This window comes from Anser brachyrhynchus (assembly GCF_964034855.1).
Source record: "Anser brachyrhynchus genome assembly, chromosome: 2".
Taxonomy (NCBI): Eukaryota; Metazoa; Chordata; class Aves; order Anseriformes; family Anatidae; genus Anser; species Anser brachyrhynchus.
In genome coordinates, this window is record NC_137695.1 from 158624405 (window position 1) to 158643665 (window position 19261).

The following is a 19261-nucleotide window of genomic DNA, read 5'->3' on the forward strand; positions in this document are numbered from 1 at the left end:
CCTCATCATCTCAAGGCATCCACATGCAACAAGGCACTTTCTCGTCCTTTTCTGTGGGGAAGAATAAGCACATCAGAACATGAATTCTTTATGCTTTAGAAATGTAACAAGAAGCCTCTGGCAGTAGAGCAGTGAAGGAACAGTGCTTTCTTTGCCACTGTACCTGTAAACTTCGGAAAAGCATTTTGTGGCTTTGGTTCTCCTTGGGATTTTTGTCTTTGTGGATGCAAAAGTCCCTTCATGTTTTGTACTATGCACTAGAGGGATTTCCTTGCCTTTAGAGCACCTACTTCATTTTATGTGCCTTGGTGATAAAATACTAGAGCTTAAAAAGTCCTTCCTATCTGTGTATGTTTGCAGTTTTCTCTGCAGGACCAATACTTTTCAATCAACTTGAAGAATATGTGTGAAAGAGACATTCTTGCACTACAGAAAAATCTGTAAGGCGAATCTTACAGGAAAATACCGTTTGAAGATGGATTCTCACCCCACCAGAACTTAGAGGTAGTGTAATGAAATACATGTGGTTGCTCAACATTGACAAAAGATTACTTCAAAATGGTAAACAGCAATACAGAAATAGATATGCTGGTGCTGATATTAATTGATAATGGCCTCCACAGACGATGAATAAATATATAAGCTATGACAACTGATACTAGTCAGTTGTAAATGTAGCAGAAACAGGGACATTTCTTACCTGGTGTAAAAATCTTAACTCCAGGCAGCTGCACACAGTTATACTACCTGAGGATCAATAATAGAGGTTAAAAGAAGCCCAGGGTTAGATTTTCTTTCTCCTGAACGAATAGAAATAGAAATCCAGAAGACTGATGCTGCTGGAAGTTTGACCAGAACCAGGCAAAGTGTGGTTTCCACATTCAGATTTTCATATACTCCCAGGGAAACCAAAACTTAGTGGCAGATTTTCATTTGGATGAACGTCTGAAAGAAGCTTCTCCCCATTCACCTAGAATGATAATGAGACTTTTCAAGTGCAACCTCGGCCTCCTACATTTTTAGATTAGTCTAATTGCACTGAGATCACTGATGTGATTTTTCATGTGCACCGTTAATTGCAATGTAAGAATAAAGCCTGCAGAGCTTGTTGGCTAGTGATTTGTCTATTAAGAAATACAAACATTAATGATAAAATTGTTGGGCCTACTGAGACAGAACTGATAGCTGGCCTACCTGGCAGGACTGGCCGGGTTTGCAGCTGCTCAACTGTATTTGGGCAATATATTGGACAGGACTGCTTCCAAAAATATAAATATAAATAAATAAATGAAAATGGGGGAGGGATGGGATTGTCCATGAAAGAATTTTCTGATTTAGCTAACAGGTGCAGATCTCACAAAAGCACTAGGAACTATTGAATACATAGGACTGATGTCTCATCTGGCCATATAAATATTTCTGTTTCTTCATAGCTTTTATAGCCTGAATCAGTGGACTCAACACACATTCCTCTCTTAGCCTGAACATATTGCAAATAAAAAGGAAGCAACTGCACCAAAACAAATTCAATATTCATTTCCTACAAAGTGCAAGGCCCAGCTGCATGTTTCCCAACTTAAGCCATTTTAGCAGCTTACAAAGATCTGGATCTCTCTCTCTGTAGTTTCTTTTGTTAACCGGGGGGTCCACAGGGAGTCTACATCCCAAACTTTGCTTCCCTGCTAGATGACAAAAATCCACAGCAAACTGTCTCTCTGACATACAATCTGTGTCCAGAATATCCGCTTTACATTAAAGAAGATTAAAAATACATCTGAACAGCTGATTTTCAGCTTAAAAGTTAAGCTCTGACTTTTACCTGCATTTTTCTTTAATAAAAAGAGCCAATTAAAAGATTTTCACTTCAAGTTTATCTCACTGGGAAGTAATGTTTGTTGGATTATGATCAATAGCAAAGAGGTAACATCAGTTCTGATGCTTTCTAACTCTCAAGCATAATGAGAAAAAATGGCTTGCTTGATACTGCAGTCCAATAAAAATATGATGAATATAATTCAGCTCTAATCTTAAATGTTATGTGTTCGTTTTTTTTTTCAAGTTTCTGTACAACTCAATGCATAGGAATTGGGTGTCAGTGTTCAGGTGTTGGCAGTGGGGGGCTGCCATGGCGGTCTCTGTGGGAAGAGGCCAGGAGCTACCCCATGCCAGACACGCTAGGCTAGAATGCTGGTTCCAGGCTGCTAAGCCTGAAAGTTAAGCCAATTTTCCATTTTTCCATCTTTTTTTTTCCTTTTTTTTCTTTCTTTCTTTCTTTCTTTCTTTCTTTCTTTCTTTCTTTCTTTCTTACTTTCTTTCTTTCTTTCTTTCCTTTCTTTCTTTCTTTCTTTCTTTCTTTCTTTCTTTCTTTCTTTCTTTCTTTCTTTCTTTCTTTCTTTCTTTCTTTCTTTCTTTCTTTCTTTCTTTCTTTCTTTCTTTCTTTCTTTCTTTCCTTTCTTTCTTTCTTTCTTTCTTTCTTTCTTTCTTTCTTTCTTTCTTTCTTTCTTTCTTTCTTTCTTTCTTTCTTTCTTTTTTTTTTCCCCACTTAGCCAGTCCATATCTCACCGATTTGGCTATCTGTGTCCATACGTGATGTACGACATACCTACACACATACGTTCCTGTCTAAGCACCTGCTATAGTCATGGGAGTATCCTTCAGAGCCCACCGCAAAGACTAGGGAGTGAATCAGTTAGATCCAATGTAGACATTTACTGGGGAATCAGATGAATATTTTTCCATTAGCTGTTGATTGCACTGAATTGGCAGTTCAGTTGCCCACCCACAAGCATCCAATTATCGTTTGAGATAACCTCATTCTCTATGAATCTTCTAAATAAAGATAATCCTTATGTGACACTATTGCAGAAAATGTTTTTCTGAAGTCCAGAAGTCAAGTCTTTCTCATCACCTTTGTCTAAGCAAATTCTTTACCCTCACAAAGAAAGACAGTCAATTACTTTTTCGAAGTAAAATGAAATGCCGTTTTGTCCCAGTCTCCACTGAACTTTATGCTTTTAATTCTTCGTTTCAAAACGTCTTCAAGAGCTTTGTGTATTGCTGCAGTCGGGTTTACTGAGACTATAATTCACTCTATTGTCTCCTTTTGAGGATAATTAACAATTCCTGGTTTCCAATTCTCATAGTGCCAGGCCATTTTATAACTTTACTACAAACGTATCCCAGCAGGTCTGTGACTTCTTTCAGGAATACAGAGAAAACCTTTAATGAAAGTGCTCTCAGGTTTTGCCTAAGTGGAAATAAATGCAATTTCATTATCCATAACTTCTTCCTTCTTACATATTGTTTTCTCTTCATGACTGATATTCTTATTGTTATTAAAAACAGTAGGGAAATAAACACTTAATTTCTGATCCACTTCTGACCATTTGAGACACCCCAGGTTCTCTGCAACATTTAAATATGACTAGCATAGGTGACTTGTGATTTTCAGTGGAAAAACAGTTTACTAGAGTGGAAACCAGGAACACTGTCCCTATTAAAGAGATGAGCTGATAAACTGACGCTTGTGTGAACCAAGTAAAACATCAAGGCACAGAAATCAGGATATAAGTCCTCATATTGAAATTCTATTATTAATTTCAGTTTTTGTTTTCAAAAACAACATGGCATCTTTACTGATGCTTATTATCAAAACCTGATGAAGTACCTCAGGAACGATGGCACTGTTTGGATGGTGTCCCTGTGCCAGAAAGGAATCACTCAGAAGGGGCTACCCACTGAACAGCAAACGGCTACACTGCCCATACAGGAAGGTTTGAAGGAGAGGTTTCCAGCATGAGCACTGACCAAACCCGATCATTTTCCTACTTGATGAGATCTGACAAGATCACAGCCCAGCATAATACTGCTCCAGGCTGTACAGCTGGGACTCAAACCGGGATACTTATTTTCTATTCCTGGTTTTCATCGGATGTCAGGTTAGGTATACATCTCCAGTGTTAAAATTCCCAACTTCCTGGTATTCCTAGACCCCTTAAATGGCATGTTTAATACCGTTTCTCGATTTGATCTTTGGGCAATGCAATTGGTTGTATAGGCTGCCACTGGGCACAAGAATGACTCAAAGTGTGGTTTTCCACTCGGTTACCAAGGATTTCCATTCACTCCTCAGTTAAATGAGACCATTAAGAGAAATGTAACTCACTACTTTATGCTGCTGTCAGCGAGGGAAAATTGCTTTTTAACCTCTGATCCCTCAAAATGAAATTGTACCCTGGAAAGAGATTTTGTTAAACAAACAAAACAGAGGAACAAAAGACAGTATGTATGTGATTTCCTTCTGCCGTCTCCAAACTGTCGCGGATCAGATTTGCTCAGCTTTCACACACAAAACCCTTGCCTTCGAAATACCAAATCCAGATTCCTGTGCGTAATGTAATGGATGTTCCTAAACCTTGACATGATCTATCCCTAGAGCTGGATAAGTACAAGGCCACTTGCTGTATGGTTGCTAAACACCACAGCGACTCACTCATCCTCTTGCCAGCCGGAGCAGCTTCATCAGCGATGCCTCACTGCTAAACTTACCCTCACCCCTTCTGCCATATCCTTCCCTCCTCCTCTATTCTTCCTCTTTTTGTTTTATCCTTGAGAAAGCAGTGATTTCTGCTTAAATACAAAGTGAGTTCACAGTAACAACTTTTTTTTTTTTTTCCTTCCAAAAATCCTTCTGGCCATGGTTTATAGTAAAAGAAAGAAAGATTAAACTACCAACTGGGTGAGTAAACTGTCTCTTGTTGATTGTACAAATGAAGAGATGTTCAGCTGTGATTATGAATAGCCTGAAAGATTTTACCTTCACATGCAAGAGCACCCAACTGCATGACATTCAAAGGCTCTAAACAAACCCTTTCCCAATAAATATTTGATCACACGGATCCATTATTTACAGAAAAAGGATGGGTTTAAATAAATGTTATGGCTCAGACCTCACTGAGGTTAAGTTGCTGCATTCACGCAGATCATTTATCACTTGGACTGCCGCTGACTCGAACACCATTTCCTATAGTAAGCAGCTGCTCTGTAAATGGGCTGCATTAAAATAACAGTAAAAAAAAAAAATGCAAACAGAAGATGCTGCAAAATAAAACACTCTGAAATCTGAAATCCCAGCCCATCTTTAACAGGGAGCGAGTGGAGCAAAGGAAGCACAAGTTTCATCCCAACCACCTGCTGCTGTTACCTGTTCATCAAGGGAAGGTGAAGGGCGATGCAATGTGGCCTGCTGGTCAAGGGAGGTGATCCTCCCCCTCTACTCTGCCCTGGTCAGGCCTCACCTGGAGTACTGTGTCCAGTTCTGGGCTCCCCGGTACAAAAAAGACAGGGATCTCCTGGAACGAGTCCAGGAGGGGGCCACAAAGATGACATGGGGCCTGGAGCATCTTCCCTATGAGGAAAGGCTGAGAGACCTGGGTCTGTTCAGCCTTGAGGAGAGAAGACTGAGAGGGGATCTTATCAATGTCTACAAATATATTAAGTGTGGGAAACAGAGGGATTTGGCCAACCTCTTTTCAGTGCTCTGTGGGGACAGGACGAGGGGTAATAGCCACAAAATGGCGCACAGGAAGTTCCGCACCAACATGCGAAAGAACTTCTTCACGGTGAGGGTGACGGAGCACTGGGACAGGCTGCCCAGGGAGGTTGTGGACTCTCCTTCTCTGGAGGTATTCAAGGCCCATCTGGACGCCTACCTGGGCAGCCTGCTCTAGGAAACCTGCTTTGGCAGGGGGGTTGGACCCGATGATCTCTCAAGGTCCCTTCCAACCCCTACAATTCTGTGATTCTGTAACTGGACAAAGCACTGCCCTGGCCAGCCTTGCACGGCACACGGCGTGACAAAAGGAGGTGAAAGAAGGAGCAGACACTCAGCAAGGAGCTGCTCCAAGACAACACAGACTGTGGGAGGACACATCTGATAGATGATACAGGCAAACATCCCTATGTGGTAGGTTCTGCGCAATCCGGGACAAGCAAATTAGTGGGATCATTAGAAGGAAGTGGACTTTTCAGAAAGCAGTGATGCTGACAGGCAGGCATCAAACAGGAGGATGGAGGATTGGGACTGATGGAGAACATGAAATCATGTGGCTGAATGGGAGAAAGAAGGGGTGGAAGGAAAACAAATGGAGGAAAAATGGGAAACTTTGAAGTTGGAGAAATCAGTTCTGAGTGAGTGGGACTGCAGACCAGAAAACGGGAAGGGGGTGGAAATTGGGCATGTTTGCGAGCTTCAGCCAGCTTGGGTAGGACTTTTTGACTAACTGGAGATCACAGCACAGACTTGTGAGGACTCTGGATGGCGGCAAAGTTTCCCTCTGCTGCTGAAGAGGGGATTAAGGCTTAGTCATGTAATTACACGGTCACTTCGGTATCGGCTTTTGCTTGGAGTCCTTACAGAGCTCCGAGCTCCTATGGCAGCTTTAATTCAGCTCCCATCACATTCACAGGCAAAACCTGACAGAAGAAAGAATAGCTTCATAATCCCCCAAATAAAACTTCCAAGTGCTAATTAGCCAAAGAAGCAGCAAACTCAGCCATGCTCGCACTCTCGACAGACACAGCAAAGCAACGGCAATGTGAGGTTGACGGTTTACCCTGCGTCTTACAGCCAGGGCAAGATTGTCAGCACATCTTGGTCCTGATGCCTTACAAGGCCCTCGTTCTAGATGAAGTAGCTGTGAAGCTGCATTTCCGTACAGGTAGGGAAGTTGCAGGGTCTGATCCCATCGTGTCGTGGTGCTAACTGGTTACCAGCTACAGTTTAAAAATGATTAGTTTTTAAATGATTTAAGGACAGCGTAAGTCAGGAGCTTAGGGCATACCCAAAGGAAGAGAAATTCTGCATTATCACAGCGTTTATAAATAAGAAGTGCTTTGAGATGTTAGCATGCTAGGAAATTTAAAAGAATATAAAAATGTGATTTTGAAACTCAGTTTTTCTTTCTTTTTTAAAGTACTGACGAGTTATTTGTGCGAAAGTTGAAGCCAGCCCTTTAACGGTGGTCCCCTGGCAATAAGATCTCTCTGCAAATGTCACAGATTTATGAGGCTTTTTCCTAAAGCTCCAGCCTTCAAAGTGCCCCTCTGTGTATCCCTGAAAGCCAGGCCCGGGAATTGCGTCTTTACAGGAAAAAAACTCATTGTTCTTAGACTACACAAGTGGGTCACTGAACTGTTGCTTGCCTTTGCGATGCCAGTGAATCCAAATTAGCTTGACTTCCACGGAGGATACAGGGAAGGAAAGCAACCAGCATTAATCAGAGCGACACAAGCAGCTCTTCACACAAGCAGCTCTTCCAAAACAAATTAGCTTCAACAGTCAGCACACAGAGTCCTTCAGTCAGCGCGGCCAAGCTGAACTTAGGCCAAACTTCCCGTCAAAAAGAGTAACTGGTTTAATATGTATCCGCGGAGTCTGCGTTTGTTTCTTTTTCTTCCTCCCAATCCATCTGCAGGAAGCTATGAACAAACTGCTCATCTGACCACAGCCAGTCCCTCTGTGTGATGTTCATCACACCTAAGCTAATCTCAGAGGCAGGTCCTGAAGCCATTGAGTGTCTGGATCCCCCCTTTTTTCCTGATAAAGAGAAAGGTGATTTACATGGAACTCATTTTCCTAGGAAATGTTTGCAAGGTAATTGCTGAAGTCTGGACTTTAGAGACAGAGAGGAGAAGATGCATGCCCAGAGAGTCCACAGGACTTATGTTAGACATCTCTGTTAAGACAAAACAAGACGTGTAGGAAGCAATTCCTCTTCCCTGTTGGTTTAAAAGGAGTCCAGACACCCACCTCAGCCACACATGCCTCCACCATAGGCATTTGTGTTTGGTCTGATAAATCCCTATCTTCCAGAGAGCAATTCACCCCATGTTAAAGTTGGCATCCTAAGGCAGGTGGGATGTATCACCTCCTCTAGGGGGAGGACAGTGATGTTTCAGGTGACAAATATGGACCATAGGTATTAAAAGGCAGGGGTCACCATGTCTTCTTTAGGTCCAAGAGAAGTGAGATCTCACAGAAAGGAAAGGCACTGAAGCAAGTCTACTGCCAGAGACTGCTTCTTCTGGTTTATTTGCCAGACTTTTTCTCTCAGTTGTTGTTTTTCTAACTTGACTTTTCTAGTGAAAAACAGGACAATTAACTAAAATTTTCAAGTTTCTGTGACCAAAAAGGGGTTTCATATGGAAACACGCCTCTGTTCCTCTCGTCCTGGTATCAATATCCAACAATGAATTTTGACCCTGCAAGTTTCTGCACACAGTGCGGTCACCAGCTTAACTATTATCTCTATTGAAACAAAACAAAACAAAACAAAAAAAAACACAAACAATTATTCTGTAATAATAATAATTTAAGATGAGAAGAACAAATCTGCTAAGAATTAAAAAAATATATATTTCTTCCAAAGCTCTGACAGCTCTCACTAAGCATTTTATGCCTATGGGATGTCATACTTTTGTTTTTGTTGTTTATGATTCATTACAAGTTCACCTATTACATCCTCTCTTGCAGCAAAAATATAGCAAGCACATATCACCCAATATAAATCAAGCATTGCTGAAATCAGCTCATATAAAATGATTTATAATGGCAGGGAAATATTTATGGAAATAAAGTGATTATGATATAAGACATTTTTTTCTACATCATGGACAGGCATAAGCATTTAGTAATTATTATAAATTATAAATAGCAATTACTGCTATTTTTCTACAGCATCCACATAATTTCTCTAGTATCCGAGCACCACATAGTCCTCAGTGAATTTGCCTGGTGAAGCAGGGAAGTGTTATTGTCAGGGGGTGAAGTCTACAGCTGAGAAAGACTACAGGCGATAACACGGCTTGTCAGTTATGGACTCTGGGACTTCCTATGGCATCTAAGGTCAGGAATATAATAACCACTTGAGACCGTCTACTCCCCTGTCTGATCCTGCCTCGTACAACAGTAGTAGTGAAGCAAGCTGCCCCAAAAAGTCCACAGCTTGGTTGGTGTCTTACCTCTGTGTGGTGACCGTTGAGGAGTTCCACCTACCCCATGATGCAGACTGATGCAGGTGCTGGGGTTTTTATTTTATTAATTTATTATTATTTATTTATTATTTTATTTTATTTTATTCTATTTTATTTATTTAGTTTTGTTTTGTTTCGTTTCATTTCATCTCATTTCATTTCATTGTATCTTTTTCTTCTTGGTGGAAGAGTTCAGACGGAGCACATGAAAATTCACATTGAATAGTAAAATGTTATTGCTAGCACCCACATCTCAAGATGAGTGAGCCCCTTTCAAAATTTAAAATGCAGACGAACGAGCTCAGCAGGAAGATATTTATATTTGTTTAAATATCTCTATCATTGCATAGAACCTAAACGCCTCATTTTGAACAACTTAAAGAAAAGCTATTTACTGATGCTTTGTTATGTTAATGGATGGATTGGGACTGGTGCTCCAAGTGGTATTGTTGAAGTGACTGCACTTCATTATATGCAAACATTATGCTAAAAAACCCATCACTTAGTCTTTATTCTTGGCAGAAATCCCTTCATTAAGGTCTACAGCAGGTCTTTAGCTCGAATGCTTCAGCAATGTTGACATTTCTGATTTCTCAATTTATGTATACATTTGTAAATATACTCACAAAATATTGTATGCACACAAACATACATTCATATACATATATACATATAAATAGGGATAAATAACAAAGGTATGTTAGCCATTCTGCATTTACAGGACAATCCCACTGTGCTAGAGGTCATAGGTAATAGCCAAATGCATTAATGAATTGGCAATTAAAAAGAAAGAAAGAAAGAAAGAAAGGAAAGAAAGAAAGAAAGAAAGAAAGAAAGAAAGAAAGAAAGAAAGAAAGAAAGAAAGAAAGAAAAAGAAAGAAAGAAAAAGAAAAAGAAAGAAAGAAAGAAAAAGAAAGAAAGAAAGAAAGAAAAAGAAAAAAGAAAGAAAGAAAGAAAGAAAGAAAGAAAGAAAGAAAGAAAGAAAGAAAGAAAGAAAGAGAAAGAGAAAGAAAGAAAAAGAAAGTAAGAAAGAAAGAAAGAAAGAAAGAAAGAAAGAAAGAAAGAAAGAAAGAAAGAAAAGAAAGAAAGAAACTATTCAGTAAGATTTAAATACCAGTCCGTGCTTCTGATCTCTGAGCAGCACAGGAGAGTGCAGAGAGCAGAAGAGGATTTAAAGGGTGTAAAGCTACAGCAGCTCCCTATAAAGCAGTTCACCACAAAGCCGTCCAGCTGCTCGTTCTCCGAAATCCATCCTAGGTATTCCTGAAGCAGACAAATCTACACACACAACCTGGAATGATGACCTATACTTGCAATGCACTGTCCATATATATGGTAGTGGCACCAACATCAATTCCTACAAAAGCTCTTGAGGGGTGTGTGACCAGGAACTTTCTTGTCACACTGTGGGAAAAATGTCCTCACAGACATAAAATGGGCAGATATCAGGCCACAAAAACACAGGAGGCACTGTATACCACTTCACAAACCCCAGGCAGCAGGCCAGCAATCAAAATCACAAAACTTTCACCCATTTTTCTGTCCATATCTCATGAAAGAGGTGACAGAGAAAGTTGGGGTTGCACACCATGATCCTCATCCAGCAGTGTATAGGAACACTACCTGTCCTCTACAGGAAACCTAGATTGCACATTTTCTTTGGCAGCAGAATTTATCTAAGCGATGTTTTTGTATCCAGACTCATTTCAAGGGCAAGGGAGAATCCAAAGTGTTTTCCTATAAATACCAGTCAGTACACAACATCTCTTTATGCCCCTAGTAGTGGTTGACTTGCTAAGGCTGACTATATCTTCATCTTGATCAACATATCTGAGGAATAAAGGACCTCCTAACTGGACAGGTTATTTTAGTAGTTCCCACTGGCTGAAGGAAGCAGATCCTTTCCACTATGCTGAGTTCATTTTCTGCCTGACTACTCCTTGACCTTCTTAGCCAAAATTGTTATTAACTCATTTACAGCTTTGTGATCTGTTCTACTGTCAAGTATTAAATTTATTCTTGTCTTATATTAGACTTCACGCTGTAAAAATGCAACAGTCTATTTTCAAGGCAAATGCAGGATTAAATGCATGGTGACACACATTATCTTAAATATATATGACTTCAAAACCAAAATGTTGCTGAAGACCACACCTAGTTTCTATAATATCAAAGCTCTACAAAAATTGTTCTTATTACCCACAATTTACAAGGTACATTTCACCAGGAAATGAGTTGTAGATAATTTTAAAATCACATTACTCCATTTCAGTGGAGTAAAATGCTTATGTTTCATTCTCCTTCAGGCTGGAGCTTTGTCCTAGACCTTCAGAATTCATTGTGTCAAAGGATCAAGGAGGAGGCACTAGATACTCACATGCATCTCAGCTACATTTTATCATAACAAGACTCCAGATACATGAAAATCACCTTGATGTTCAACAAATCGATTAAAGACTCAGGAAAAGAATGAAACCGTAGCAACTTTTGTTCTGTTAATCTAATGCAAGCAATAACATTTTTTTCTTTGTTTGATTCTTCTTTTTTTTTCCCCTTCCTTCATCCCTAGAAAGTACTAAATATAACCATCAACCAGTTCTTCTGGTCAAGCTATTTTCAAACAAGATAAATGCTTTTCTGTGTGTGTATTTTATTCTTGCTCCAGTGAAGGAAAATTAGGAAAACAAAACAAAAACAGCACTCTGGTTGCCTTTAAAAAGTGCTGAACGCCATTCCTGTAACCATTATTCACCAGCCACATCACGTCTTTTGGCAATTCTGTTGTTTTTGAAAAGCGCTGTTGCCTGACTATAGGGAAACACTCCAATAAGAGGAACATATACCCTGAAATGATGCACTTTTTAAAACATCTTTCCAAGAACAACAGTAGCTAATTGTTGAGTTTCCTACTGGGAAACGGCTCTTTAATACGCAGATCTCTAAATGACTCCTCTAATGCAAATTGCCAATGCTACAGTAATTTAATATATATATAAACACATAAAAGTTTAGCTCTTACTTAGAATATGCTTTATCATCTTTCCAGGTAGCACAAATCCAACGCAGCCCATGTGCCATGTGGTTCACAGTCGTCAAGTGTTCTCTTTATTTTAAATACTATTACTGAATGTATCCGTAGGGTTTTTTAGACCCACTTACTTGGTGCTGACTGGCTTTTGCCAACTGCTCATTGGCTGATTCTACATTAGAAGATGCCGTCTCAATGTTGGCTTCAATGCTATCTGCAAATTAAGATAATAGAAGATAATTAGAGGGTACAAACCTAAAACAAAAAGTTTATACCAACAGCGATTCAGCAGTTTACTCACGGACATAAAGGGACAAGCAGCTTCTTGCTTGCAAGTCATTGCATTAGAAAGAAATAGGAATTGTACCCCGTTTTGATGAATTAAGGCACCAAAACCCATCAGTTAGAGGCAGTACGACTGTCAGCTCTCCATGTGTCCCCAGATAAGATGGAGGTTAGCATCTCATCCTACTCCCATGAAACCAATGGAAAGACGGATAGCACATTCACGCGAAATCAGCTGAAGACTGGCAAATTCACTGGATTAGAGTTAAATTACAGAGGTGACATAGCAGATTGTATTCAAATTTATCTCATTATTAGAGCTCAGGGATGAGGCTCATCTAATTGTGGGTTATTGACCATACTCCAGTGTCTGTATTTGAGCAAGTCCCCTCTTACGCTATCACAGTCAACAGAGAGCAAGTCCACAAGGTGTGATTCATCCCAACACAGTAGCTACCTGCTGCTGATCAGATCAGACAAATCACAACCTCAGCTCCTGGATCACACTTCCAAGCTGCAAGAGAGGTCTGCACAGGCATCTCAGAAGGAGACAAATTGCCAGTGCCTAAAATTATGGGAGATGAATCTCACCCTGGACTGCTAGGTCTGAGGTTGGGAGAAACTGGAGGAAACATGAGGAATCAAAATGAGTCTAGAAAAGAAAGACTGACAGCCACACATTGCAGCTGGCAGTGAGAGAAACCTCCACTTTCATCAAAAACAAGATTAAATTTTGGCTCTGGAGCTGTGCTTAGAAAGCAAGATGGAATTGCTACGGCATAAAACCTTTTGTGGTTTGTGTTTTAAATGGAAATCTTGGAAACGTTGACCAATTTGTCCCCTAAGAGATGCACAGTCAGTAATTTCTGGCCACAGTGGGAGAATATGTGCACTTGGTCTGCTTATGTGGGTTTTACAGCAGAGACAGCAGAGATTTACACTGCAGAACACATGAAAATAATCAGAAGGAATTCAGTCCATGTCAAAGATTTCAGAATAAGGTTCCAGAGATTCCTCTAATCTTTAGTAAAATTAATAAAAATTATTCAGCTGATGGTATGAACAGTTGGATTAAGACAGAAGAGTTAAGTTTTTTTTTTTTACCTTTTTTTTAAAAAAACAAAAACAAAAACAAAACATTAGGAACATTAAGCCAACTGGCTACTTTTGTGATGGATAAATAAATGAAGGTTTTCACATAAATGGTGGAAGGTAGCTGTGTTCAGTTTTTGTCATTTTTAGTGAAAATTGTTGCAAGTCTGCTAATATAACTGTGCATTTCTGATAATTCAACTTAAAAACAAAACAAAAGAACAAAAAAAACCCAAGCCAGCAGAACTGTGGAACAACACCCCAAACTTCAGCTTAGCATCTAGAAACCTAATAAAAGTCTTTCTTCACACCTCAGAGATGTTTTTTCCAATCCTTTTTGCTATCTTATGCATGCCATGGTACACAAGAGCAAACTACATGGCTGGCACTTTTATAGATTGATATACCTTAATTTTACTGGTCATTTACAAAGCCTCTCAAAAAAATTTTATTAGGATTATTAAAACTGTGGACCTTGGCTGGCATCACTGAGCTCTGCCCAAATGCTTGCCTTGCAAGCAGGACTCGGCAGGAACAGATCAAAAGTTTTCTAATGATGCAACTCCTGGCTATGAAGAAATAGCAAATTTGCTTGTATGGAGCCTTAGAAGAGTTGAGTCCACACACGCACACACCAGTGTGACAGCCTGGAAGAGTTTATTTCCAATACTGCATCCATCTGAATGTATTTCAGGGAAAGTTACAGATTTTTTTCTTTTCAACACCAGTAGAATGCAATGGTGCTGAATTACCAAAAATGATAAACAGAAACACAAATGCTACACTATCATGCTGCAGTGAGCAATGTTTTTGCCATGTGAGTGGATCTACCCAAGGTCTACCTCAAACAGGAGTACCTGAGAAACAGCTGTAAGTGAAACATGGTAGGCAGTTTGCAACCTCTCTCTTAATAATGAGTTCCAAGGCAAGTCTCCAAGGAAAACCCCACTGCACATAGCAGCAGGACATAGCACATGTCCACCAGTGCTATCACTATTAATTGGTTTCCTGCTCCTCTTTAAAAAGAACAGGTGTCCTAACTCCAAGACTGCCCTTCGGGTCTTTCCAGACAGAAATTGAGGTTGACCCACGAATCTGTAAGGGGTCATTCTACATATTTTATAGGACTAGTAGGAGAGGGACATTTGATGTTTTCTTTGTAGGATTGAGGATTAGCTTAGAAGTGGTAGATTTATGGGCTAGATTAGTTCTGTAGAACATGGGAGTGCTTCCTTTCTGTGTTTGCATGCTAGGACAGTGCTGTGTAATTGGCAACCACAAGCTACACTGCAAATTCCAGCACTGCATGTATGGCCCTCTCTGGGTTTGGAAACTGCAAGGTATAAGGCAGAGAAACCAAAAGGGTTAGTATGTTCAATATGCACTTAACAAACAGAGGATGTATCAGCTAGAATAACTTGTCACCCACCCAGTGTGACAAATTCTTAGCTACCTAGTTGGTGACAAATGCCTACTTGTGTAGCTAACCATGACTATAGGATGCAAATTAACCAGACTGGTCTTGCCAAAACAAATTTTCATGTCTTCTCCAGAAGGCCACAAGAACTAAACAATGGGACAACACCAGTTTGCATCAATTGAAATTCAGACCCTGAACGTTTAATGACATATTACCACAGTCCCTTAGCACTGGATGGAATGGGTTAATCACGTGCTATGCATCATGTTTTGCTAACACTATCTACATTTTTCCCAGTACAGGCTTTCCCAAGTAGGATGGGCACGTGCTATAAGTCCTATATAAGTTGATGTGATGTTACAGGAGGAGACTGGACCCTGGTGGCACTGCTTCTTCTCACTTTCTCTCCTCACAGGGGAATACCAGCTTTGGAATAAGCAGAATTCCCATTTAAATTTTCTCTGTAACAATTTGTAATCCTGAGAGCAGAAGGCAAAAACAAACACACAAGCAAAGCTCTATAAAAATGAGACATAAATATGTAACACAATGTAACTAGATATTTCTGCAGATTTATGCAGGAAAGCAAGAGAGGGAATGAGAATTTGGGTCAAATCACAAGGAAGTAGGCAGGCCATATCAATAAATCACGGATGAACGTGCCACTCAGCACTCCTTCAGTGCATATGCCAGAGATGGCTCACAGCTTCACTGTGATTACCTCCAGGCTTCTCTCCCACGTACCCTGGCTGGGGACGGAGAGGCATGCATTTCCAAAGGGGCATTAGGATCTTAGGTAGACTGGAACATCTGCTGGAAGGGTCTGGATTTTCCTTTCTCTGCTGCTTTTGGCATGAAAGGACGGTGAATTTCCTCCCAAACAGGTGAGATAACCCAGCCCCGTGTCAGGGATTTTCCAAAGGGAAAACCTTTCCAAAACCCTGAATCCCCTATCAATTTCCCATCTTCATTCTGTGATGACAAATTTATAATTACGGTACATTTTGGAAACAAACACAAACCTTAAAGCGATGTGATCACCATTTTATTAAACTGAGGGACAAGGCTGCGCCAAAGCAGATGGTTGTTGCAAACAAATACACCTGGGAATTAGGGAAAGATTTCTCATTTTCCAGCCTAAATTCTACATCCTTTCAGTAGGAATAATGAAGGCGGCAGAGCTAACAAGCTTTTAGATGTAACTCGATATGATTTTATGACAGACTTGTCACGCAGAGACAGAAATCATGATGATCCCCAGAAGTCTCTTTCAACCCTACCTATTTTCCTGTCTTTTGAGATCACCCCACTGCTAATGACCAGCGAGAGTCTTGTATGTGAAATTACTGGCGTGACAGTGGCTGGAACGGGGTTTTGTCCAAATGTGTCGGGAAATCACCCATATGACCCGTGTCTTTATAGCGGCAACAATGGACTGGTTTCACAAGGCACCATTTTCAGTAGAGCTGCTTGAAAGACAGGAAAGTGAGCTTGTGAATGAGAATTTCAAAATGCTCCCACTTGGCAATAACCAGAATGGTCCCCTTCAGGTTTCACAGTACACTTTTATTTTTAGCACTCTAATAAGCTTAACACTGTTTTATCACTGTAATTTCTGACTAAAAATAATTAATACAACATACTGAGAGGCACAATAAAAAAAAGGAATATTTTGGTAATATGTAAAGGTTTCTTTCTTAATTAAAAGCCAAGTTTGGGGTAAAATTGTTGTCAGCATGAAAAATAATTTTGCCTGTTCTAATTGCCACGTACGTGGAGAGTTTTAAGGGAGTCTCGTTCCATGAAGAAAACACCCTCGGGCTTTCTATAGACATGACTGCAGATGTTAAGGGGAAGGAAAACGATGGCAGTTCTTCCAGAGTGAAGTTTAAAATGACTTAGGGTTAGACATTTGCAAACTTCTGTGTATATGTCAAGTTACAAATTCAGCACACGAGAGGATTTGTAATATAATCTCTCCTGTTTGCTAAGCCAGGGCTAAATGGGTCACATTGGCTTAGATTGGTGCAGTGAAACACAATTTGCAGCTCCGTGAGTCATCAGGAGCTGCGGTTATTGCTTCAACAAAAGCAGGTAGTGCCTAGCTTTCTGTTTGATTTTAGCAGAGCTCTAATTCTCCCACACGGTGACACACCACAACCCCTGGAGGTAAGGACTAAAGCAACAACTGCTCACCCTAGTTTTCCAAGCAGGCCTGGAGACAGTGTTTAAACTCCCCCAAATGTCGTAACCAGCTCTTCCTGCTGGTTTTCCTCAGCCAACGGACCAAAGCTCTAGTCTGAATGAAAATAAGTGGCCACGAGGCAATGACCGAACACCAGCATAAATTTAGAGCGCTTCAGCTCCTGAGTGATTTATACTCTCCTTGAAACGCATCTTGGAAATGTCAAGTATCTGCTACATATGTATGCACTGACAAAATGGTATCGCCCTGCCAGCGGTTTACCATGCCTGCCAGGATGCATCTTCCAGGGATTTAAAATTCAGATGTCATCCTTCGTTAATCCACTGGAAAACAGCACGCCCTACCAGAGAGTAAGGTACCTCATGTCATCTGCTCTGTGGTAAAGGGCAGAGTGCAGGAATATTACCACTTCAGTACATGCAAAGTGATTGACTTTTCTTTCTTATAGAGAAACAAGTGGTCACAAATAACTGGTATTTCCCAGGAGAAGTCAGCTCATGTTCTGGAGGCGCATGGTATGGCTTGGCCCTCATTGCCTGTGTGCATACCCTCTACTATCTGAGATATCCAAGGTTCCCGTACGATAGCTCTTTAGTTTTAATTCCTTAAATTTGAACATGGGAGGATATTATATCATGGTAATAGAATAAAGTCACATTTCTTATAATTTTATTATTATTTTTTTCTGATTAAAAAAAAAACAAACATTTCAACAAACACAATTCTTTTGTGAGAAAAAGAAGTCATGGTTTTAAGGAGTCATGACTTTTCACAGAGTAATGACTTTAAACTAAAAGAGGGTAGGTTTAGATTAGATATTCAGAAGAAATTATTCACTGTCAGGCTGGTGAGGCCCTGGCACAGGCTGCCCAGAGGAGCTGCGGATGCCCCATCCCTGGAGGTGCTCAAGGCCAGGCTAGATGGGGTTTTGGGCAACCTGGTCTGATGGGAGATGTCCCTACCCATGGCTGTGGTTTGGAATTCGATGGTCTTTAATGTCCCTTCCAACCCAAACCATTCTATGATTCTATGAAAATTTATTGATTTTCTTTTTGTCATATTTTCTTTTTTTCTTCGAAAATAATCTCTGGAATTAATTTAGAGAAGAAGAGAGCACACAGTCTACCTCTGATTGAGAAATTCTAATTACTCTTCTGTAGTACAGTTTTTCTTCCCTTGGGATGTAACCTCAAAACTTTTTTTTTTTAGTTTGATAAAACATCCAAATTAAAGAAATTATTATTTCAATCTGCAAAAAATATGTTCATTTAAAATGACAAGGAAGGAAGGAAGGAAGGAAGGAAGGAAGGAAAATCAAACTCTTTATATTTTTGCTTTTTCAAATCTAGCTCATGCATTGACACAGTTTAGATAAATACCTTACTTTCACTTGCACTAAGCATTATTGAAAAGTCTACTTTTGTCTACAATTAATACAACACTCCTCTCCAATCACATAGCTGGGTGCATAAGATATCAAGTGCTACAACTCAGTCAACTGATCACATAAGTGTTCATCTGGGTTTGTCATGGGATTAAATGAGGATGTGTGGGGGAGTGATTCATAGAAAGAAATATAGCTTTTTTCTGCTTGCTGTCTCAGAAAGTCATTTATTTTACTTACAAAGTAAAGTCACTGATATTTACAAAGTTGTCTGAACACTTTTGCTTTACATGGCTTGTTTGGTTTACTTAACCTGCTCAAGCCATGACCTCCCAAACTATCTATGGCAGAGTATGACAACTCCCAGCAGAAAAAAAGCAACTATATGGGCAGCTTCCAGCTGTATGACATTTGCTGATTGATCACAAGGTTTCTAGAAATTGAGAGCACAGCAGTTCCAACTTCCCCACAATGACTTTGGATAATTTGGTGTGAGAACAATCCTACTGGTGTCAATAAACCTCATAAAAGGAAGAGCCTTGTTTCTTTTACAAAATTAGCTGGCTCATTAACTGCAAGTACACCAGCCCAATCACATTAGGAAGGTCAAACACAGAGCAGCAGACAAATCTTTAGGCGTTAGTAAATTTACAAATCTAGAGTTACCCATTATTCTTTCCCTTATAAGCCAGCATGTGCTGTCTTACTAGCAGTCTGCAATAAAACCGAATGTAAAAGTCCACACACAAAGGAAGAGAAAAAAACACACTCACAGAGAGCAGAAATAGGAAAGAGTCACAAAAGCACATCCCT

At 40.0% G+C, this 19261-nt stretch overlaps 1 protein-coding gene across 14 annotated transcripts in view; it reads right to left on the reverse strand.

Moving 5' to 3' along the window:
• The window catches only part of TSNARE1 (t-SNARE domain containing 1), a 462256-nt gene that overhangs the window by 158299 nt on the left and 284696 nt on the right, over positions 1 to 19261 (reverse strand). For 13 of the 14 annotated variants that reach the window (XM_080580846.1, XM_080580849.1, XM_080580847.1 and 10 more), the window contains one exon: positions 12193 to 12275. In XM_080580846.1, the coding sequence (XP_080436972.1) occupies positions 12193 to 12275 (83 nt within the window). Of the gene's footprint in view, positions 1 to 12052; positions 12276 to 19261 lie in introns of all 14 variants that reach the window. The other variant, XR_013946781.1, reaches the window with a different exon arrangement.